General features: G+C 40.8%; 1 protein-coding gene across 2 annotated transcripts in view; it reads left to right on the top strand.

Annotated features, from left to right (window-relative positions):
* Window positions 1–24,883, top strand: part of CAP2 (cyclase associated actin cytoskeleton regulatory protein 2) — an 80,758-nt gene that overhangs the window by 6,239 nt on the left and 49,636 nt on the right. For both annotated transcript variants that reach the window (XM_068160816.1, XM_068160815.1), the window contains 2 exons: window positions 5,671–5,795; window positions 9,782–9,882. In XM_068160816.1, the coding sequence (XP_068016917.1) occupies window positions 5,672–5,795; window positions 9,782–9,882 (225 nt within the window). In that variant the 5' untranslated portion in view covers window position 5,671. The remainder of the gene's footprint in view (window positions 1–5,670; window positions 5,796–9,781; window positions 9,883–24,883) is intronic.

The following is a 24,883-nucleotide window of genomic DNA, read 5'->3' as shown; positions in this document are numbered from 1 at the left end:
TGTCTACCAGCACATGCTTTCTTCCAACCAATACTCACTTGCCTTGCATTCTCCACCCAAAGTCTTCCATGGTGGTAATCTATACAGCTTCAGGAGCTCCTCAGTAGCCACTCAAGTAGAAACAGGCTGCTTCTGAGTTCTGCCTGGGAATGAGCAACCCCTGAGGTGCCAAGCTAGTGGGTTTTCATTGTCTGGAGCAGAATGGGATACAAGCAGGAATTTTGGTCTAATGCCAAAGGTGGCAAAAAGACTGCCTGCTCCACACAGCTTGGGGTTGGGACATAGGTTTGAGTGATGGTGTATCAAAGCCAGCCATTTAAAGCTCAAGTTGACAGTGTTCTCTTCAGAAATGAAGTGCCGTCAGATGGTTTTGTATATTGAGGGGACGTTCAGGAACATTTTCCCTCCCTTGACATATATTGTACTGAAGAACTCTTGGAGGACACAGTACTTTGGATCTCTAAAATGTTCATGAATGGCTCTATGATAGCACCAGCTGGCAGTCAAGAGTTTTGTATATTTTATTTCATATCTCAGTAGCAATGTATTAAAAGGCTAAGAGAAGGTGCATGTGCAGGCTGCCATACATTCAATAAGACTGTTTTTCCAAGCAGTGCAGGAATGTTAGTTAGAATTAAACAGCCAGAGCGATGTCTGTATTCTGTTTTATGTATCTGCCCTTTTTTGGCATAGAAAGGTAGAGCAAAGTTGAACCTGTAGCATCTCAGATGATGAGCATGAGTGAGACCTGGCTTGACTTTTCAGATGCTAGGTGGATAGCATCTGGGGGTAAAAATAAATTAACAAGGTGCTTCTCTTTCTTCTGAATTAAAAAGTAGGAAGTAAAGCAAAGCATTATACCATCTCTTGCTGATATTTGTCAGAACAATATCATACTTCACAGGTTGGCAACATTCCTGTGTTCAGAGCTGCCATTTTTACATGCCCGATGATATATTTTTTCCCCTCTACTACTATTCTGATTTTCCCTGTGGGCTTGTACAGCTTGTTTGTTCTTGAGGTAGAGCAATATGGTCCTCTGTCATAAGCTATATACAGTGATAACAGGAAGAGTACCTGTGCGTTTTGGCTTCAAGTTTGACTGCTATTTGGGATGAGTACGTCAGGGAATTTTAGTCTACAGACAAGTGTTTTTCCCATGATAATAGATAAATGATACTTTGAGACAGCTGTCAAACTGGGGAGAAAAGCAGTGATCTCTCAAGCTCTGTCTATAACAAGACATCTGCTTTTTGGTTTTCAGCATGCCTTGTTCTACCTGGTTTTGCCTTTACTTCTTTTGGGGAAGAAACAACAGATGGTAGTATTATCACATGTCTTTAGCATGCTCAAAAAAGATATGCCTACCAGTAAACAGGGCAGATCTGTGGATCCTCCTTTCTATTTTTTGTGCACAATCACAGAATCACAGAATCACCAAGGTTGGAAGCGACCTCAAAGATCCTCAAGTCCAACCTGTCACCACAGAGCTCATGACTCAACCATGGCACCAAGTGACAGTTAACAATGTCAACATTTACTTGATTATCAGTAGATGTCGTTTAACACCTTTCCTAGCTCTTCCTTGACTTTATTTTTCAGTGGAGGATAATGTACTCCACCAAGACAGCAACTGGATGTAGGAATACAAGGGAGTTGAAGCACTATTGCTTTTAACAACTTAAAGTGGTCAGCATCAACTCCAGGAAAAGACACATGATTAACCCTGACAATAAATTTAAAACCCAAACTTTTAGTTTAAATCCTAGTAGAGGTGAGATAGAGAATCTATCTGGATGAAAAAATGTGCTTCATGAGGGTGGAGGCTTCCCACAGACATATTTATATCCTCTACTTTTCATTAACCTGCAAAGGTTTTGCTGGTACTCTAAGTAGACCAGCCTTATTATTTATTTATAATACAAGCTCTGAATGCTGTATCACACTGACAGTATCTTCACAGAGTCAAGCTGTACCATTTGTGTTCTGACTCCTCCTGAACTGCAGCTTTGTGGTGTTGGTTTGACCACGCAGAGCGCGGTGTGGAATAATGAATCAGACGAACACCTGAATATAGGTCAAGAAAATGCTGAAGGTTGTTGTAATAGGAGCCAAATATGTGAATCCCTAAATATAGGCAAAGATATCAGTTCTCAGATTGAGAAGATCTGAAGAGAGTTAGCACAAAATAGCTCCATGGGGTCTTCACCTCAGAACAGTAACATTAATTCCAGTCTTGTTGGTAAGGTAGATACCTAGTCAAGTGATGATAAAGAGAAGTGTAAATGTAAGGCTATTACTGATTTGCTCTTTTAATGTTACATACAGTAATGGCAAAAGTATACTTGCACTCTATTCATGCATGACAAGGATACCTGTGTGTATACTTACATACATGCATATATGCAAATATCATGTGGTCATGATATTTATTTATCATGTATATCAAATACAGGTTATTCCTCCCCAGGAAGGAAAATGTCCATAGGGTTACAGAGTTGGGTTATTCTTTGAGCTTCTGACATCCTAATCCATATTCTAAGCATTTTTCAGAGAGCATTTTGTTGTATAGAACATTACAAGTCTGATCCACCTCTGTTCATTTGTGAGATTTCTTAGACCTCCAAGAGTATTCTTTCAAACAGGTTTGGTTTGTAATCAAATAATCCTTCCAAAGGCACAATCAGGCTGAAGAGGCCGAAAAGTAATAGGTCTTCCAAAGAAATGTGTACATGTCATCAAGGAAAATTTTAAGGCAGATGAAAAGAACCCAAACTATCAGACTTTATCTTAAAATGAAGATAAATGGGAGCTCTGCTGAAAATATACTTTAAAATGCTGATGAAATTAGTCAACAGTTGCTATGTTAGACCAGCCTGACTTTAGACTAGTTTACAACACAGTTTCTAAAACAGACACTATTTTAGGCCATTATGTAGCAAGGTAAAATGTGTAAAGAATGTGTCCATAATATTTTTGAGGATTAACAGTACTTTGTTTTAAGAAAAAGTTTAACCTTCTTGTAAAAGTTAGAACATTTCAAAAGTTGTCCTGATATCTTCATCTCATCCCTGCCAAGATACTTGTAACTTTACAAAAATTTAAGGGGCTTTAACAAAATGTACTGATATTTCAAAAAGAACAGTGGCATTCATTCTGCCCCTGTATTCAGCACTGGTTAGGCCACATCTTGAGTACTGTGTCCAGTTCTGGGCCCCTCAGTTTAGGAAGGAGGTTGACTTGCTGAAATGTGTCCAGAGAAGGGCAACAAAGTTGGTGAGGGGGTTGGAGCACAAGACCCATAAGGAGAGGCTGAGGGAGCTGGGGCTGCTTAGCCTGGAGAAGAGGAGACTCAGGGGAGACCTTGTTGCCATCTACAACTACCTGAAGGGGGGTTGTAGCCAGGTGGGGGTTGGTCTCTTCTCCCAGGCAACCAGCACCAGAACAAGAGGACACAGTCTCAGGCTGCACATGGGGAGGTTTAGGCTGGATGTTAGGAAGAAGTTCTGCACAGAAAGAGTGATTGGCCATTGGAATGGGCTGCCCAAGGAGGTGGTGGAGTCACCATTACTGGAGGTGTTTAAAAAGAGACTGGATGTGGCACTTAGTGCTACGGTTTAGTGAATTCAGTGGTGTTGGGTGATAGGCTGGACTCGGTGATCTCAAAGGTTCCAACCTGGTTAATTCTGTATTCTGTATTTTCAGTATAACTAAAGAAAGACCCTCTGAGTCTTGACCATGTTTATATGCACACTGCCTAATGTCATCCTTTTTTGGGGGGTTGCTTTTTAATTTAGTGTCAATAGGAAAACCTTAGCAAAAGAAACCACTCATAACCTTACATGAAGAACATGTACATTGAACTTGTTATGTAATGATAGAGGATTTTTACAAAGGCATGTAGTGCTGGATAAAGGGGTGATAGCTTCAGAATGGAAGAAGCTAGAGTTAGACATTAGGAAGAAATTCTTCCCATGATGGTAGTGAAGTACTGGAACAGGTTGCCCAGAGAAGTTTTAGAGGCTTCAACCCTGAAAGTGTTCAAATCCATGTTGGATGGGGCTTTGAGCAACCTGGTCTAGTAAGAGGTGTCCCTGCTTATGGCAGGTGGGCTGAACTAGATGATCTTAAAGGTCTTTTCCAACCCGAACCATTCAATGATTCCATGATTTGAACTTAGTTTTGTCTTTGCTTATATAACCATTTCCTCAGCATGAGGTGTATATAGCACTGTGTTCCCTGGCCAGTGTTGAATAATGTCAATGCCTATACTTCCTGACATGGAAGAAAGCAGATGATTGTATTCTGGGGTAAGCAAGCTATGAGTTGTTAAAAATTTAACCTAATTTCTATTCCATAATAATTCAAAACCATTGTAGCAGTACTGCACAAGCCAGGCCTGTGGATTTGGTGAGTTTTTTTTCTTTCCAAAGGTTAATTAGTGCTTGATTTAAAAAGCTTTGGAAACTCTGATTCACATCACGTGCTTCTGGAAGAAAAAATTAAGTGATTAGAAATCATGCCAGAAGAACAAAACCCCTTTTTGACTTCTTGTGTAGGCTTCAATAAAGACCAAGGCAAAGTTCAAAATGTACCTTTCAAAAATCAGGAGCTGTACATTGAAAATCTGCCTTTTGGGAAGTATTAATGTGGTCTGTATTTTACCTCTGTAAGTGGTTGATGCAAATCAGTGTAGGCATAATTTTTTTACCAGCTGCCTTTGTAAGTATTTCAATAACTGATTGAGAGCATATCCCTCTATTTGTCATAAATTGTACACATACAGACTGTCCAAAGCTACACTAGCAGTGGTTTGAATCTGCTGTTTACAATGCAAACCCAGGGCTGAGTACTGTAGACAAAAAAAGCAAGTTACCATGTGTCAGCTGTTTCTCTGTATGCAGCTCTGGAGCCCTCAGCACAAGGGTAACATGAACCTGTTTGAGTGGTTCCACAAAAATGATTTGAGGACTGGAACACCCCTCCTGCAAGGACCAGCTGAGAGAGTTGGGGTTGTTCATCCCGGAGAAGGACGAAGAGAGACCTTACTGCAAACTTTCAGTACTTAAAGGGACCTACAGGAAAGATAAGGACAGACTTTTTAGCAGGGCCTGTTTTGACAGGACAGACAAAGGGTGATGGGTTTAAACTTACAGGGTGGGATTTAGACTAGATACTAGGAAGACTTTTTTTACAGTGAGGATGGTGAAACACTGGCACAGGTTGCCCAGAGAGGTGGTAGATACCCCATCCCTAGAAATGTTTAAGGCCAGGTTGGATGGAGCACTGAGAAATCTGATCTAGTTGAAGATGTCCTAGCTTACAGTGGGGAGGTTGAATTAGATGATCTTTAAAGGTCCCTTCCAACTTCAATTGTTCTATGATTCTGTGTTACAAAAGACAATACTTAAAAAATACGAGTTTTAGCATAAAAGGTGACCTAAGATAAGCTAAGATCTCAAAGGTCTTTTCCAACCTGGTTAATTCCTATTCTATTCTAGTCTAGTCTAGTCTAGTCTAGTCTAGTCTAGTCTAGTCTAGTCTAGTCTAGTCTATTCTATTCTATTCCGTTCCACTCCGTTCTATTCTCAACACAGCTGTAAGATGACAGAGTATGGCCTTTACTCCGAAGAGTCTAAGACAGTTTCTGTCCTTGGTGGTTTTTTTCAGAATGGCAGAGAGTCATGGTTTGATGGAGAGACTGGAGAAAGCAGTGACCCGGCTCGAATCCTTGTTTTCAGATTCACACAGATCTGGTGGAATGGAGTACGATGCTATCAATGGAGTCAATGGGAGTAAGTAATTTTTTTGAAGTCTCTCTGTTAGGATAAAATTGCAAGCAGAGCATGTGTTTGTCTTCTGAGGGGGAGTGCAATCCCATTCCTTTGAAATCCCTATCAAAGCAAGTAGTATTTTTAAAAACTGTTTTATAAATGTCATGTGACAAGCTTAGTTGTATGCACCAGAGCCTAGAAAGTCAAGATTTGACTAATCTCTTCAATATCCTGGCCATATTTCAAGCTTTGTCACTCTTTCCATTTTAGCATTTATATTGCTGTAGGTGACTCACCAGCCACCAGCTGAAAATGTCTGCTTGAGTCCAATTAGCAGAAGAAATGAGACATACCCAAAATTTACAGCATAAATATTCCTAAAGAAGCCAGCAACATAAACATTGAAGGGTTTTGCCAGCTCTCTGAATTTCACAGTGCAGACCTACTTAATTATTTACTATCTTTAATCAAATATTCATTTGTTTATAAGTATTTGCTGACTATAGGCTGCCACACATCCATGAGCACCTTTTGTTACCTCTAGAGCTCTCCCTTCTCAAGTGGATCTCCAAGGCACAACACTGGAGAATACACCAAAAGAGTGTATCTTAATTTTTTCACATCTTACCACCAAATAATATTTTTCACTCCTTCATTTTTTGTTGTTCCTGAAATTTACAGTGTAAATAACCTTACAAATGTGGCAGTTCTAATGCTGATTGAAGTGCCCTTTCCTTGCTCCACAGCTTGTTTTATCATCAAGAATCCCAACACAAATCCCTTCATTAGCTTCACATCCTTTGCTTTCTGTATTCCTTGGCCCTTTCCAGCATTGTCCAGAGAAAAATACATCCCAGCATGGGCTTCGTTGCTGTAGAGAAGCTGCAGAACAAGCAAAGTTGCAGGCAGCTTCCTTACTGACACAGAAGCGAGTTGTGTGTCAGCTGCTTCATTGTCCCTGTATGCCAGCCATTACCCACCAACACATGCAAAGGACCTTCCCCACAGTCCCCACATATGCCATGGGCCTACACACTGGCAGCTGCTGTGGAGCAGCTGATGGAGAACGACGTGTTTCAATAGCAAGAAGGGAGCATCTTCCAGCAGGCTTCCACAGCAGATGACTTAGGCAGTCACAGTAGGCTTACAGCCCACAGAAAACTTAGACAGCTAGTAAACCATAGTGAAGTCATGGAGAAACATGGCCTGTGTACAAACTGACAAAGAAATCAATCACTGCTAGGAAATCTACATTTTAAAAATACAGGCTTCCATCCTATGCTGAATCCATTTAAGTCAATATCTACATTCATCAGTCCACAGCTCAGTATTGCAGAACCAGAGCTGCTTTCAGAACAGGAGATGAATGTGAGGTACTTCCATGAAAAGAGCTGTATCTAAGAGCTCACTCAGGTGAAAAGATTCATCCCCCAGGGAAGCAGAGCCTGAAAAATCCTACAGATCCCTAGAAGTACCCAAATGACAACCCTTGTTGGAGTGAGATTATAAAACACACCTACTAGGAGACTGCAGTAAGAAGCTGAGCTGAGCAGTACCATGGGACACTTGCCAGCCTGCACCACATCCCCAGGCAGAGCTGTCTCACATGGGGCCTGGGTAATTAGTTTTTGCAGATGCAGTTAGGAAAGACTGTACTGGTTCTTCACTTTGAGTGACTGATACACATATAACGTCATGAACATCACGTTACTGTGCTTCTGCAGAGGTCTACATAACCTCCACAGCAGCTGCAGAGTTGAAAGTCTTACAGAACAGGTCTCTTTTTCTCCTTTAAAAGTATGGACGTTTTTAAGTCTCTAGTGGAAATGGAGATATATTGCTTTCTTCTACTGTGATCTCCTCCCCTAAAAGACCATACCATAAGTAGAATTATTGCAAAAAAATAACCTTGACTTTTCAAAATTAATAATTTTTTTTCAGAAGCAACAAAATAATGAGGAGGATGGGAGAACTGTACCTTTACTGTTTGTCTAAATGGCACTGTAACAGCAGGATTGCAGACAGATCATTCAATTGCTCTGCCTGGCCCACAGCAAATTCTAGTAAACGCTCCTGGGAGTAAGCTGCATTGATCAGTAAAAAATAGCACAGTTGCTTTCTAGTTTTTCACAGGACAATTGTCATTTGGTGAATTGCTATTTAAAACTCTGCTCTAAAGTAAAAGGTTACAATGACTCTCTTGGAGACATACACAGATTTTTGACAAAGAACGTAAATGGGTTTTGGAAAGCATCTCCACAGCTAAACCCTTTTGTACACTAGGTCATTTGAGGGGTTTACATGCAAACGCTTAGTATGGAAGAAAGCCCAGAAATTCCTCAAAATTAAAGGTGAGTGACATCAAGAAGACAAAACAAGCCTTGAAATCCTGCCCAGCTGACTAACAACTTTTCTTTTTTCACACAGACTATTGCAAATTCCAATTGCCAGAGTCTTTCTTTTTTTCTGTCACGGAGCCAGATGACTCTTGTGGAATAAAGAGGGCTTTCAAGATTATGAATTTGGACACAATTGTCATATAGTGCGAAAAGGTTAAAGAAACTCTCTGGAGATGGCCTGGTACCTCTTCAGAGCAGTCTTCAGTCTTCCTTAATGAGGGAGAGAGGCTGGGAAGAATTTTAACCTTGGTCTCTCAGATCCTACAGATGCCATAAATACACACATGCGTCACTCATGCTGGACCTGGCAAAGGTTCTGGGACATGAGGATATGTGAGGGAGTAAAGGCAGGGCTGGAAAGCATCCAAGAAAAGATTACTTTTGCTGTTTTAAAAGATACCATGCAAAGCCATTTAGAAGCCAAGTACATAAGAATCTGAGTCTTATCTTCATTTTCTGATTGTCTACTCTATCAAGAAACTGCTGTGTATACCATGTAGAAAATAGCATTTTTATTCCCCAGTTAGAGCATCTAGTCTGTATGTAGTCAATGGGATATACCAGCTAGAAAACTCATTTGGGACTTCTTTATTCAGTAACAGTTTTTCAAGGTCAGATAACAAAATAAGGAGAAAGCCACCATTTAAAGACAATCATGTTTATCAGCAATCAAGGCCAGGCTGAATGGGGTTTGAGCAGCCTGGTCTAGTGGAAGATATCCCTGTCCGTGTCAAGGGGTTGGACTAGATGATCTTTAAGGTAATTCCCAACCCAAACTATTCTGTGATTCTATGATCAGGTCTTTGAAGAACTGAGAAATGCTGATTTTAGCACCTGCTATTTTAAGACAAAAGAGGGTTCCTACTACCTTATACAGATGTCACCATTTAAGGTTTCACAGCAAAAACCCCACAAGACAGAATTTGGATTACACCCCTCTTCCCCTCCCTCTACCCCCTCAGAGAAAAGATAGGCAGAGGAAATAAGGGGTTAAAAAATGGGCTTGCATGGAATTGGAAGTGAAGAAAGTAGTTTTAACAGATAATAAAACATATTAATGATGTACAGAGAGATTGAGAGAAGGGATATATACAGAGGTATGTGAAAACCCGATCTCGGATGGCAATGGATTTCCCGACAACACATGGATGCAGGCTTGAAACATGTGGATGCAGGCCCAGCCATGCTGAGGGTTACAGCAACCAGAAACCAGCTCCCCACTAGGCAGGAAAACAAAAAGCAAGAGAGTGAAAGAACTTCCTGTCCCCTTAAATAGAGGATATGCAGGAAAGGGGAGGGAATAATATGACACGGTGACGTCTCTGGGGTTCTAGGGTCCACCTGCCCACCCTTAAACTGCAGATTAAATCCTCTTCATGTTCCTAGCCACGTTCTACCAAGAGTAGTTTGGTTTTCTCCTTTCTAGCCAGGAAAGAAGTCATTATGCGTCCTTTTTCACTGATTTCACAACTCCATGAGCACGGCAGAAATCAAGTTACAGCAATTTCCTCTGTTTCTATGGTATTTCTCCTCCATCTGCTACAAATAAATGTCCTATGCACTATGTACTTTATGAACCCATTATAATGGCTTGCTCTTCTTCTGTAGGCATAGCACCATATGTTGAAGCCTTTGATAGGCTGCTGAATGGAAGTGTTGCTGAGTTTCTCAGATACAGCAAAATTCTTGAAGGTGATGTGAAGATACATGTAAGTATTCACTTAAATTGTTTCCCCATAATAGAAATTCAAATCTGTGTGATCAGCTTTGATTGCTGACTAGAGGAGACTCTTAATAGCAGTACTCTAATATTAGTTCTTGTCATAGTAATAACCAGCATAACACACTGGGGACATTTGGTTCAGGAAGGGCAAAAGGCTGTATGGATTCATAAGACGATACTGTTCCCCTCTACAGCACTAAAGGCTGAATATTCTCAGCTGGAATATTCTGTGGCCAGAAAAATATGCAGTCCTGCAAGCTACTGGGATTTACACTGCAAGGCCAGCATAAATAGTGACAGCCAAAGTAACCTGTCTACTCACAGAGCTCTGGGATTATTCTGTGAACTGTTTTCTTTGTGGTGCTACGTGTTCTTGTTGGTAGGGTAGCCTTTCTGACCTAGTTAGGCCTAGAAAATTGGAGGGAGGAAGGAGATAAGGCAGTTCTAAAGGATCTTTGTGTCTCTAAGGAAGTGCTGCACTGCCTTTTTATTTGAAAAAGCCTTTTCACCTTAAGATTTGTACTGTCAGAGTCCATAGATGCACTTCGTTCTTGAAAAAAAGATGAGGAAAAATTAACAAACTGGGGGTAGGGGAGAATTATCAACCTAACTGATCAGAGAATTGCCTCCTGAAAATGACTGGTTCTAGCTTTAGTCATTACATTCATTAGAAACCATTATTTTGCAGTTGATTTCTCAATAGTCTAGAGCTGAGAGATACAGAAGTAGATTTAGTACCAACAATAAGCATGGGAAAAATTGCATCTAACATTCTCAATTACTAAAACCTTTTTAGTGTACACTATCTCTAAATGTTACCATCAGTAAGTATATTAATTTATGCATTTGATACTCATGATTGACTCCATATACAAGATTATCAATAATTTATCTGCTGAGTTTGTAGATAATCCCTAGCATATTGTTGATGATAGTGTAATGCAAACTGTGATAAGGAGTATTTGTTTGGACTATGTGATTAGACAAGCAACTTTCCCTTACATAAAGAAACCAGTAATTCTGATAGCAGCCTACTAAAAACTCTGAAATCTTAGATTCTGAATTTACAACATGAAGCAGACTGTGGTTGCCTTATGCTCATGCTTATCACTGAAGCAACATCTGTGCTTTACCTTAACAAGTGGAACAAGGAGTATTTTTCTTCTGGGTGTCTTACAGACCATGTGTCCTCTGCATTATACTTGCAGCTGCTGCCTCTTTCATATAATGAGCTGAAGGGGAGGTTGTATTTTATTTCAAAAAACACCTGTTGCCTAGAAAAACCTCACATACCTGACTGACCAGAACGGTAATATGAGAGAAAGACAGACTTCATATTATGGTAAAGAAATGAGGCATTTAACATGATGGTTTCTGTGCTGATTGTTGTGAGGATTGTGTGGGTTGTGTTTCTGGCAAAAGGAAGAACACAGCCATAAGTAATATCTGTTGGGGAGCCCCAGTCCTATTTTGTCAGCATGATGAACTCTAGATACTCTATTGAAAGAGAAGGAAATGAAAAACAGAGCTAACAGCTAGCTCCTGGCTCTGTTAAACGATAGCAGCATGGTGGATTTTACAAAGATGAGTTTGTCAAGGAAGAGTTCTGCTTAGACTCAATCTTGAGAGCAGCTTATTTCTCATTCAAATTACAGAATGTGCAGAGGTGAATCGCTGATGTCAGCTGCATTAAAGAAATGCACTTTTACAACACAGAATGGTTTCAGTTTCGACTTTGTCTAAAACAAAAGATCATAAATGGCTAAGACAAGATCATTTTCCTGTCACTGTAGTATAAAGCTCTGGTGATGATATGGATATTTGCATGAAATACAAAGTTCCCTGCAGTCACAGATTTTGTGAAACCACTTTCTGATGTCCATGACATAACTTTATAACATGTGGTGTCAGTGAAAATGGGAGTATGGTCAGCACTGCTGCCAACCACTCTCCTTGGCCTCACATACCAGTGTCTTGGAGACTGTCACAACGTTTGCAGGTTATAACCAACCTGTGGCTGATTGACCATGTGTGCCAACACTAAGCCATTCTTCTGTCAGAATGAGGGACATTTAAAAGTAGTATAAAACAGACTGTGGGTCGAATGTAGACAGATCTCTTATGCCCAGCAGATAGGATAGCACTGGCTGAGACACTTGAACGTGTCCACGAGACACTTGAACGTGTCCAGAGAAGGGCAACAAGGCTGGGGAGAGGCCTTGAACACAAGCCCTATGAGGAGAGGCTGAGGGAGCTGGGATTGTTTAGCCTGGAGAAGAGGAGGCTCAGGGGTGACCTCATTGCCCTCTATAACTACCTGAAAGGTGGTTGTAGCTGGGAAGGGGTTGGTCTCTTCTCCCAGGCAACCAGCACCAGAACAAGGGGACACAGTCTCAAGCTGTGCCAGGGGATGTTTAGGCTGGAGGTGAGGAGAAAGTTCTTCACCGAAGGAGTCATTGGTCATTGGAATGGGCTGCCTGGGGAGGTGGTGGAGTCGCCATCCCTCAAGGTGTTCAAGAGGAGATTGGATGTGGCACTTGGTGCCACGGTCTAGTCATGGGTCTGTGGTGACAGGTTGGACTCGATGATCCTCGAGGTCTCTTCCAACTTTGGTGATACTGTGATACTGTGATAACAGACCACAAAGACATAAGTCCCATCATTTTGCCCTACAGAAAATGTGTTGAGGATGACAAAGCACTGCCTGTGGAAGACATGGTCTGCCTTCAGATTGTGTCCCAGCGAGGAAGCTGGTCAAGCAGGTTTGATAGGCTTTTTGCCCTGTCAAAGCAAAGCCAAGCTAGCCAAAGCAAAGAAGCATGCTTTGGTGATGCATTTATTATGAGCTTCTTCATGTTGTTTTTGTTTACATGATATCCCAAGTGGCAGAACACTTCGGCATGAGTTTGACTGCTGTGCCTGATGAGACATAATGATAAGAAGAGAATGTACTAGTTTTACAAGTGAAGAACAGATAACATAAAATTTCCATATTGTAGTATTTTAAGTGGTACAGAGCAGAGCAGAATCACAACCTTCCTGTCAAATACATAGAGCAATACTTGCCTCTTTTTTTATTGTTTATTTGAAAAAAAATCTTTTAATCTCTCAACCCCACTAGCTGAAAGAACAGATTGTCTTGAATGATTCAGTTATGTTCCCTCTTCTCTCATCCAAGCTTTTTAGCTTGGAAAGGAAAACTAGAAATATGGATGCCTTCTTCCTCCTCACTTCCATCAACTTCCAGCTGCTGAAACGCAGAGCTCAGACAAAAAACTGACTGCACTTTGGGTTTGAAGCATTCAGAAATACAAAGGCTGTTGGTTAACTTTCTGCCTACTGGGGGAGAATTTAGATACAAATCATTACCTGTAACTACTCAAACAAGATGGCAGAAAGCAACAATTCACAGCATGCTACCCAGTCTCCAGAGGCTCCCTGTGTGCAAGCAATCCTTTGTTACCATCATGAGCAGGGGGAGCCATGTTCACCCCACAACCATTGTGCAAATGCACATCCCACGGAGTTTCTTTTCTTTATGTTGCATGAAAGCAAAGACATTCTCCTCTCCTCCTTCCAGGCCTAGTCCATGTAAATACAGACAGATAACTGAAAGCAGGAGTTCTCCTTTAAGAGATATACATGCATTTTGCAAAGTGCAGCTCCAGTTTGGACTATGAATGAAGTTAAAAAATCCCAGCTTCATCATTTTTGCCAAAGGGCAGTTATCACACTTCAAATACCTGTATCTTGTCTTGTGAGAGATGTTGAATTAATCAATGACTTTCATAGCCCTGAAATCTGAACAGGTTGTGCTGCTGTCTGTGATATACCAAACCCCACACTTTATTTTACCTAATCTAAACACAGGCTATCAAAGCCATTATTTGACTGATTCCTCATTAACAAGGCAATGTGCTTACAGGGCAAACAGAATGCACAAGTGTACACTCGTGTTCATCTTTTGTGCCCAGAGGCTGTGTGGTTTTAGGCATTGTGTTGAAAGTTGAATTAGAGCTCAGAGAGGAGGATGATGTCAACGTGCCTAAAGAGAAGCTTGTTGTCAGCCTGCCTTTGCATTTCTGTGATAGGTATTTTCTGCCACATGAAGTCAACACCAAACCAAGTAGCTACCACAGAACTGGGAAAACCATAATACAATTTAAAAAAAAGACAGTTGTTTTTTAGAGCATACAAAATGTGCTCTGCTGGAAGAAAGAGACCAAGTGTAGAAAACAGTACTACTAACCAGGAGGAGACTTGACAGGGTGCTTGGTTGCATGGTTTAGTTGATTAGGTGGTGCTGGATGATAGGTTGGACGCGATGATCTTGAAGGTCTCTTCCAACCTGGTCTATTCTATTCTATTCTATTCTATTCTATTCTATTCTATTCTAACTACCAAAAGTGAAATAAACCCCACAAATAATCATCAGTGAGAAAAAATAACTATGGATACCTATCACTATTAAAGTTACTTTTATAATGCTAATCCAGCTCCGTTTCTCACCTCGTATGTGCACTACAAGATACTTCATATTATAAGCAATAAAGAATGTTCACTTCAATGTGCCAGGAAAGACAGAAAAGCAATATACACCATATAGCAAAGTGGCCAATCCAAAAAACACCAGTTTTAGGAGCTTTACAGCTTTTGATTGCTCTGTTCCAAAGGAGTACTTCACTTGTGTCCTAGGGATTGGCTCTGTCTTTCAAAACAATCAGGATTTATTGTGGCAAGTTGCAGTGATGTGCAGGCATGGTTGCATGTGACACCTGGTTGGGAATAAAGATGGCTCCTGAGCGTGGAGAACCTGTCCTTTGTAAGTCAAGACCAACAGCTTCTGAAAGTGGGGGAGTTTTTCCATTAATTTTGATCAGGATGCTTATTTATTGACACTGGCAGTGCAGTAAACACCATTTGCTTGTCTTATAATTTAAAAAGGCAAAGAAGAGACAAAGGTCAAAAAGACTCTATTGAAAAATTGATGCTATGATGGCCAGTAGTGGACATTTAGTCATGTACCACAGGCATGGGAAACATGCACCTGCCAATATAGGGTGATGGGAATATATAGTGAGAATGTTCCATATGGCATTGCCTCAGTCAGAAGCATAAGAAACAGAAGCACAGACAGTTTTCAAGGCACATCTTTGCATGTAGAGTAGTTTCTAATTAAACCCAGAAATAGATCTGTTGATTTCAAGGTAGTACAGTGGATCAGGCACCATTTTTTGCGTAAGCCCCCTAAAACCAGGGATTATATCTGTATGTGGTTACCCAGTACAATGGGATTTTCTGATCTCCAAAGAAAAAGGTATCATAATTATTTGAGTGGGGAAACTGTCCTGGGTTAACACAGCCTACTCTCACAAGCCCCTCTCTCCCCACACAGACAGGAGGGACACAACCCCACCAAACCAAAAACCCCAAACCCTCTGGGTTGACCTAAAAAGTTTATTGAGATCATATACTGTACAGTTACTTGAGCAGCCAGCAAAGCAGAAAACCAGCACCCCAAAAACAGAAAACAGGAAGCCTCTCACGTTACAATCTGAACTTCAAGCCCCATGATACTTTGCTCCAGCCAGCACTTTGATTTCGAAGCTAGCATGACAGCAGGGTGGGATTGAATATACCCGTCAGAAGATTCAACTCAACCCATGACAGAAACCTTCTATGCAATGGCAAAGCATGAAAACTCTGCCGTGCTTGCCCAAGAATATGTTAGAAGATAACTTACTCATATGAAAAGCTTCCAGTAGTGAAGGGCTCTTTAACTGACCAGATGAATTCAGGATAATATCCAGGGTTCAAACTAGATTTAAGGTCCATGTTTTATCAATTAATGTAATTTAATTAATGATTGGAGCAACTAATTGAGGCATGCATTATATTTTCACTTATTTGAAGTTTAGCTAAGTTTGCTACCCTGTAAACAATTTTCATCGAAGCCATGATTTGAGAGTAAATTTTAATCTACTGACAGGAAAAGTGGTTTTGTGGGTTTTTTCCAGAAGTAGTGTATAAACCTAGAAGCATTAAGTGTCTCACAGGCTGAAAACCACTGCATCCAGCTGACCAAAAATCCTAAGGTGCAAAACTATCATGGTTAAATTATCCAGCCAACTGACAGTGTATGGACCAGCTGCACTCACAGCCACAGATACAGTGTGAGAGGGTCTCAGTGAGCCTGTTGCATAGTCATGGTACAGGACATTTTTTAGTGTAAGGTCAAGAGAGGCTTAGGGAGAATTGGAGACATGGAGTTGGCACAGATCCAAGGTCTATGAGGAAGCCCTGAAAGAGTAACCAGAATCACAGTTTGAGTCAGAAGAGAGACCTTCCAAGTTCCAACCCCCTTCCACGGGTATGGGCACTTCCTACTAGACCAGGCTTCTCAAGGCTTCATCCACCTTGGCTTTGAACACTTCTAGGACTGGAGCCTTCAAAACTTCTCTGGGCAACCTTGTGGTAAAGAATTTCTTTCCTAATGTCTAATCTAAATCTCATACATCTCTAACTTCTCATAGTTTGAAGTCATTACCTGTTGTCCTGTCACTACATGCCTTTGTGATGAAAAGTCCCTCTCCAGCTATCCTGTAGGTCCCTTTCAAATTATAGAAGGTTGCTAAAAGGTCTTCATGAAGTCTCCTCCAGGCTGAACAACCACAACTCTCTCAGCCTGTATTCATAGACCTTTATGTTCTCTCTGATTCAAAGCAGTCCAGGCCTAGAAGAGCATACATAGGTGGCAGTCAGCTCAGGAATTCAGCCTTGGAACAGTGAGGTCTGTGGATCACTGTCAAATTAAACTCAGGAAAACTGAGAGAGGAATAGTGAGACAGTATCCCTGCTTTTGTCATCAGTATATACCTCTTGTGATGAAAACTCTTTACTGGCATCCAGTGCTCATGGTTCTCATTTCTCTGGCAAATAATTACAATTTTTCAAGTCAGAGTAGTAACATTCTTTAGGCCCATTTATTTCAAGATGAGAAATACGCACCCATGAATGTCCAGGTTTTGGGGGTTTTATGTTTGGTTTGGGTTCTTTTGTTTGGTTGGGGTTGGTTTTGTTGTTGTTGTTGTAGTTGTTCTGTTTTGGTTTGGTTTTGTTGTTTAGTTTTTGGGGGTTTGGGGTTTTTTAAACATCTTTTGTTTTGTTTTGGGACACACATCTCTGATGTGTGGTTGATGTAATTTGTTGCTACAGGTTATGAGCAAGTCTTTTATTAATTTCCAGTCTCATTCTTTCCAAAACGTATGTGCACACTCTTGTCACTCAGCCTGCTTGTCCATCCCTGAGCTGCTTTTATTTTGCTAGTTGGTGGTTGCAACTGTTTTGAGTGTATAGAAATGCTGGGCTTAGAAACTGAGAAGGCTGTTCATTGTAGTCAGCAAAAAAAACCCCAAACAATGAGCTCAGAATCTGGCTCTTCGGTCAGTTTCTAGTAAAAAGGAGTTGAGTGAATAATGAGAATTAAGCCACAAGGGAAACCAATGTGCAGTTTGAATGTTGTTTTAAATAAGCTGGGAGCACTGTCAGGAGTGATGAGGCTAGAATGTGGCCACAAATGTGCATTGCCTCTTTTTATCCAGTATGAATTGCATGATTAATATGGCCAGATTTCTGAATATTTCAGAGTCCATTAGGACAGATTAAACCATGTCACTGTCACCGGTAACTTCTGTTAGTCTACTGATAGCTGTGAACTGAACTATGTATTTCCACCACTAACCTGACCTGTAAAGCAGTTCAGTTTTTGCTGGTTTCTTTCAGAAGTTCAATAATATGTTTTATTCTAAATCCCAGAACTGTAATAAAAAATACTGGTTTAGGATCCTGAAGTAGATCCTTGAGGCTGAAATACTTCCTTTTTGTTGCTTTAATACATGTGCTGTTTAGAAGACCACATCACTGTGCACGTGGACAAACTACCTCACCTTTCAGAGAGCCTGAGATTTCCTCCCCAAGTAAATGTAGGCTTTTGGTATTTAGCACCTCTGAACAGGAAAGCACAGTTCAGGTGGGAAGAAACCTTAAATACCATTACACTGTGTCAGCTTTAAGCATTCACTTCCTTCCATGTTAGCACATTTTGTTTGGGATCTGGGATTCTTCCAAGGTGATAAAAGTGGAAGTTACAAGGAGGCAGATTCTGGTACTTTTAGCCTTTGAGCTGCTTTCAGGGAGCTCAGTGGGACTACTTGCAGAATGAGGTGGGCAATGTCACCAGTTGTCCTGACGTGTGAGAGACAGAACATGCACAAAACCACTCCAATAGGAGAGCCTGTTTATCGAAGCTCTCTGAAGACAGTGCAACTTCTTAGAAATGAGTGGTTCTCCAGTTTTTGTATCAGGGAATTTGGTATTTCTCAGACACAGAAAGTCAAGAAATCAGCTCCTCAGTACAGTGCCTGGACTGCTACAATATTTATGAAGTGATATATCAACGAGTGCTGCAACCTTTTTAATGTATAGAGATATGCATCTGAAACTTCCCCAGAATTGTATTTGTTTAATCAGGGATACATGGATGACATCCTAAAGCCTATGAACTCTTAAAGCCTTTTCTGGTATTTCCTTAGCATGGATTTGGACCTTCACTGAAAGGGGCTTCTGAGAGAATAGTTGGGGATAGAAAGTGAGAAGCAGACCTCAGGGGCCAAAAAGCCCATCAGAGGAACAACTGGAGTGCTTCCAGCCAGTGCACATCTCAGGTCACTGAGATCTCTGTGGTTGTCTGATGTGCTGGATTACAGCATCTGTTCCATGTAGGAAATGTAGGTTTGCCATTCCTCAGGGAAATGAGGTCTCTCCACAAGTAAGTCCATGACACAGGCAACTGCAGCCTCCAAACAATTCTGAACTCAGATGTCCATGGGGGAAAATCTGAATTTTAGAAGTGATTAATCTTGATAACAGCCAAAGTTTGGGTTCTGTCTATTCAGTATGTTATAGCTGGTTGCTATTTATTTAAGGGCTAATGCATGCATTCAGAGATACACAGTGTAGCTCCAAGCAATAGTCCAAACTGGAAGCTTAGGAAGTCTGTGAAATTTCAGTGTACCATAATTTCTGCTCCTGATTGAAATCCTGAAGAAGCTTTCCCTTCATATCTCTCTGAGAAACTTGCTTGCTTTTGCAGGCAAGTGGGGGTGAAGAGCTCTCTCAGGAAGGTTGTAGCTAACTTCTGTAAATGCCTGTGCATGTCTCTACTCTCCTTAATACTGACTCTCCCAAAACTGCAACTCTCTCATGGCATAACCTTTGACATGTGATACAAATTATATTCCTCTAGTGTCATTAGTTACGTTTATTTTCCCTGGAAAATTGCATACTTTTCTGAGTTGTCATTCTTTTACAGTGTTTCAGGAGTCCTGGGGACAAAACTGGTGGCAGGTCAAAAGCAACTGATCACCATTTGCTGTTACTCATAACCTAAAGCTTATAAAATACACTATGACAGACTGGTTATTAGCAGCTCAAGCCAACAATGGTAGCCTAGTATAGATTTCAGTGATGCATCCTCTGCACTGTAAAGAAGCCATTTGTTCTTACCATGTTTTTATGTTTGTTCTTAAAATGTTTGGCTGTTTTAATCAGCTATTTGTTTCTATCATTATCACTAATTATACATGCTAAGGGCAGAATATAACAGCACAAATTCTGTGGAGCTGAACAACCAATTTATCCTGGTTTTGCTGTGACAGAATTATTGGCCCACCATGGGCTGCCTGCTGCTAGAAGTATTGAGTTAGCCAGGGCAGCTGACCTTTGCTGGCTACAGGTGAATCCCAGACCAGAAACATCATGCTGAGTATTAAGGTGGAAGTTTGCTGACAAGAGGGAAGCCTGTTGCTGGAGCTTCCTGCTCACTGTCCTCCTTACCGTCCTTACTCTGCTCCTCACCCTGCTCCTCACTCTCCTCTTCCTCACCTTGCTACTCTTCCTTCTCTTGCTCTTGAGGACTGCTTTCTTGTTTAATGTGACTTTTCTAAGTTTGCTGGGATGAGTATAACTTTATGTACTCTATATAGGCATTGATATCAATTATCTTGCTTCATTAAATCTATTTTCATTTCAACCCACAGGTTTTCTCTCCTATTCCTGATCCCCCTTCTCTTCTGGGGTCATCAAGTGACAGAGCAACTGCCTGAGTTTAGCCCCATATATGGGCTAAATGTAGACCAATATCTAGTCAATAGATAAGCACCAGGGACTAGAAAATCAGGTGTTGCAATGCACCTATAGCATCTTTCATTTCTACTGATGTGGAGGCCTATAAATGTAGATCCAAGACTGTATGCTGTGCAACAAGACAGCTTTGAAATCTCCAGCAGATTACACTATTTGCAGAAGCCAGCAGGCTACAATGTAATTGAATTCTTGAACAAGTCAAAAAAACTGTTCAAAAAAGACAACAAAACCCACTTTAGTCTGTAAACAGAACACATCTTCAGTAATGTGTGGACTAGTTATTTTTGCACATGATTGTCAGCATTTTTTTATGCTGGATCTTCTGGAATCCCTAACTATCAATACACTACATCTGCTTTTGGAACCTGGCATGTAGAAGTTGAAATAAATGGAGTTGTAGATACATGACTGTCGTAAAAGATCCATAAAGAATTTGTGAATCTGGAAGACACAAAAGCAGCCTGAGCTTTAGGAGAGCATCAGCTAGTCAAGAGCTTTTGTCTGGACTTGCTCTTCTTTTCTGGGGCGTTATTAGAGCTGTTTTGGGAGAAGATGATCTACTGCATCATCTGGCATAATCGGTAACTGCAGTGGCCCTGCAGCCAAATGCTTACAGCTCTTTGAAACAGTGACAACCAAAATAACTGACTGCTTCTGCTAGCAAGTTTAATAATTCATTATTTATCAAAGTTGCCATTTAAATAGTGTTTGTTAGGTTTTAAAGTTAACAATTTCTTGAGATCAATCAGCACAATTCATGTCACTTAGAACTAAGAGTTTAGAGAAAATTCTGGAACACTGGGGCCACTTTTATTGGTGCAGAAGATGCAGAACCTCTATATTCTTTATGCAGGGCAATCATTTTGTAATTAATGTAAAAAGAACTGTCCCCTTTTACTCTAGTGCATCTGTACACTCTGTGTTTCAGACAGCAGCAATGATTTACCCCGAACAATTCTATCCGTATCTCTTACGTCATTAGCACTGAAAGGTCTTTAAGACCTCTATTGTTTGAGCTTCATCAGAGGTAAGAGCTTTGAGTGATTTAAGTCACAGTCAAGCTTGCTAAAAGTTAATGAACCTGGATACAGATGATACTCTGAAATCACCAATAAGCCCAGCACTGCGCACAGTTGCATGGCACAGCATTTAATACACTGGCAGATGTAAACAGCCAGAAGGACCAGCACTGATAGAACCTTAGAGTGGGACTGGAGAGGCAGTAGCAGTGCTGAGAAATTTTAGCAGAAATTCCCTAATATAGACATAGCCATGGAGACTGAAAAACACTAAAAGAAAAAAAAAACAACAAACTCCCTACTAACAGAGGACAGCTGATTTGTGGTAGTCAAATGTATCTGCTTGAAAACAGAAGAGCAAATATTTGGGGTGGTGTCTGACTCTGTCAAGATCCATGGCAAATCTCCCATTGACTTCAACTTTTAATAGCATTTCAACCCTGTTTTCTCTATGCATCAGTAAGAGAAAGGTGACAATTTTTTCATTTCTTTCCTTGTCCAGTATAAAAAGAGCTCTGTTTGGAGAACTGCCCCTGACTCTTCAGCATTTGGCCCAGATAAAAAAAAATATCTCTATCAGCCAATTAGCTGTATAAAATAAATACTGATTTGTTTTAGCTGATCTGGAGAGTTTCTATGGTAGCCTCAACCTTAATCTAAACTTTTTTTTTCCCCATTTCTTACCTTTTCCTGCAAAAAAAACCAGCCACTTAAGCACTTCACTTTGAATAGGGTATTGAAAGCAGAATGTAAAAGACAAACTGATTCTCTTACTCCTACAGTATTGCCCCTTTTAGAGAGAGACTGGAGCCTTTACTCAGGGTAGTGAAGCTCCATCTGTAGTTATGTGCTGTCAGTCACTGTGTCTTTTGTTAGACCCAAAATCTACAGAAACTACAATTAGAAATCAGGACCATTAAATCCCAGTTCTTTTCATAGTATCATATTATCAGTCAGGGTTGGAAGGGACCACAAGGATCATCTAGTTCCAACCCCCCCACACACTAGAACAGGCTGGCCAGAGCCTCATCCAGCCTGCTCTTAAACACCTCCAGGGACAGGGCCTTAACCACCTCCCTCCTTCCAGGGCTTCACCACTCTCATGGTGAAGAACCTCCTCCTCACATGTAGCCTGAATCTCCCCACCTCCAGCTTCATTCCATTCCCCCCAGTCCTATCACTCCCTGAGATCCTGAGAAGTCCCTCCCCAGCCTTCTTGTAGGCCCCCTTCAGATACTGGAAGGCCACAATTAGGTCACCTCAGAGCCTTCTCTTCTCCCAACTGAACAGCCCCAACTCCTTCAGTCTGTCCTAGTAGGAGAGGTGCTCCAGCCCTCTGATCATTCTCATCCTTCATGTCCTCTTTACCATTTTGTTTCAGAATAAAGTCATTAAGTATATTTTAGAAATCCTAAATGCATAGAGATCTGTATTTTGATGTGCTCACTGTTAATGTTAGCATATCTCTATATGAAGATTGTTTCCAAGAACAGAAGTTCGGTGAATTCTGATTCTGACATTATGCTATGACTCTGAGGAAATACATTATTAAATGTATTATTAAATACATTATTAAATATAATAATATTCAACAAATTTCATACAATCAGGTCAAGAGGGTAATCTGCTTGACTAAATTTCATTGGGAAATATTTTGTTTGTTTCTCTTATATTTAGTTCTATTATTTTCTTTTCAAAGACTGAATTTACTTGTAACTTGAGAACTGAGCGCATCTGCCTGTTCTTGAAGTTTGCCAAACTTGGTGCATAAATAAGAGCTATAGTATTTACATTTATTTATTAGTGCTCAGATAGCAGAGTGATTGGCATCTTAGACTGAATAAAACATTTAAAATCACAGAATCACAGCATCACAGGATGCTAAGAGCTGTAAGGGACCTCAAAAGACCATCTAGTCCACCCCCCCTGCCAGAATAGAATCACCTAGAGCAGATCATGCAGAATGCATCCAGGTGGATTTTGAAGATCTCCAGAGAGGGGGGCTCCACACCCCCCATGGGAAGTCTGTTCCAGTGTCCGTCACCCTCACGGTGAAAAATTTTTTCCTCCTGTTTCCATGGAACTTCCTATGCCTCAACTTCCACCTATTGCCCCTTGTCCTGTCATTGGGCATCACCTAGCAGAGCCTGACTTCATCCTCTTGGCACTCACCCTTTACATATTTATAAACATGAATAAGGTCACCCCTCAGTCTCCTCTTCTCCAAGCTAAAGAGACTCAGCTCCCTCAGTCTTTCCTCATACGGAAGATGAGAATGAGGAAGATACTAAAATCAAATCTGCCAAAGCAAACTGGTAATTTAAGCTCCAGGGTCAGTGCATCGACAGCTACTCGGTCTGAAACAATGCAAATGTGGGTGGGATCCATGCTCACACTACTTCAAACAGGTCAGAAGCATTGTCACCATTAGAAGACATCTCTCACAGAGCCTCTGGCTATTTTTCAAGCAGTAGCTTCTGAGAAATATCAAAAGCTGACATTTTATTGTGACAGAGAAGGTCAAACCAGTTGCTATTAAAAAGATGATCTCTACATACCTATGATTCCTCCATTAATTTCTGCAGGCTTAACTGTAAAGGAGCCTTTCCATGCTGTTACTGCAGTGGCGACAGAGATCACACACTGTAGTCAGCCACAAGTTTCGGTAGGCATGAAAATATGGCAGACACTGCAAACATGTCAGATTTGGGCTCTTCCAACCATATCCATAACCTAAGTTAGATATGAAACACACCTGAGGTAAAGGATTTAGACACTTTGTGCCACACTTTACTGATGGGGAAACTTACAGAGCAACTGGAATGACATGGTCCTGGCATTCAGGTCCACAGTCACAGCTATCGCCTCCAACAACAAACCGACAAAAGCAAAGTAGGAACATCCTTGAGAAACTTACTTCCTTCAAAATACTGACCTCAGCTGAGGAATCTGATTGCTGTGTCCCTGCATATTGCCAAAAGGATTACCCAAACCTTTTAGATGTTGATTTTCTTTGCTCCAAAATGTGCTCATTTCTGTCTGCAGATAGATGTGTGCAAGTTAGTGTTCTAGTCTACTCTGATAAATCTACTTATGATTCCCATGCATTTTTGACACTCAGGCTTCATTACTGTCATCCATTATAACTGAAAGAGTTTCAGCTGATTTGTTCTGTGGCAATCTTTTGGCTGAGACACACAAGTTATTGAGAAAAATCCCTCTCCCTCGGCCCACTTTCACTCATTAGTCTTCACTGGATGCAGGAGTCTAATGAAATAGTCATCTCCCTGTAAAAAATAGTGCTGTCTGCTTAGTTACACAGGCTGCTTGCTAAAGAGAAGGAGGCAGCAATGAAGTGTCACATTTCAAAGACTACAAGAAAGAATTGGAATGGTGACAGACTGAAAACTAATGCATTCTTAATGAGAAGAAGCTCTTCTGTTGCTTTGATGGGATGCACAGGAAGAGGTACTGCATGTTCGGAGATAGTAAAACTCAGAAAGCCATTTTTAATGCCGTTGGAGAAAGAAAGAGGTAGCTGTGTCAGAAGTCTTGTAAAATCCTGCTTGTGAACTGCAAAACCTCTGTTAGCATGATCCTTTGGATAAGATTTAAATTCATAGGTGGGGATGTGAGTGTTCTGGTCCCTATACAACTGAAAGGTTTGGGGCATAGAAAAATTTTGGGCATACAGCACAAGCCTTGCAATCAACATCTAGTCCACTGACCAATGAATGTTTCTGAGATACTATAATAAATTCAGGA

This window comes from Melanerpes formicivorus, unplaced genomic scaffold, assembly GCF_026170545.1.
Source record: "Melanerpes formicivorus ecotype bairdi unplaced genomic scaffold, bMelFor1.0.p_v2 SCAF_53, whole genome shotgun sequence".
Classification (NCBI taxonomy): Eukaryota; Metazoa; Chordata; class Aves; order Piciformes; family Picidae; genus Melanerpes; species Melanerpes formicivorus.
This window is presented reverse-complemented; position numbering and strand designations above follow the sequence as displayed.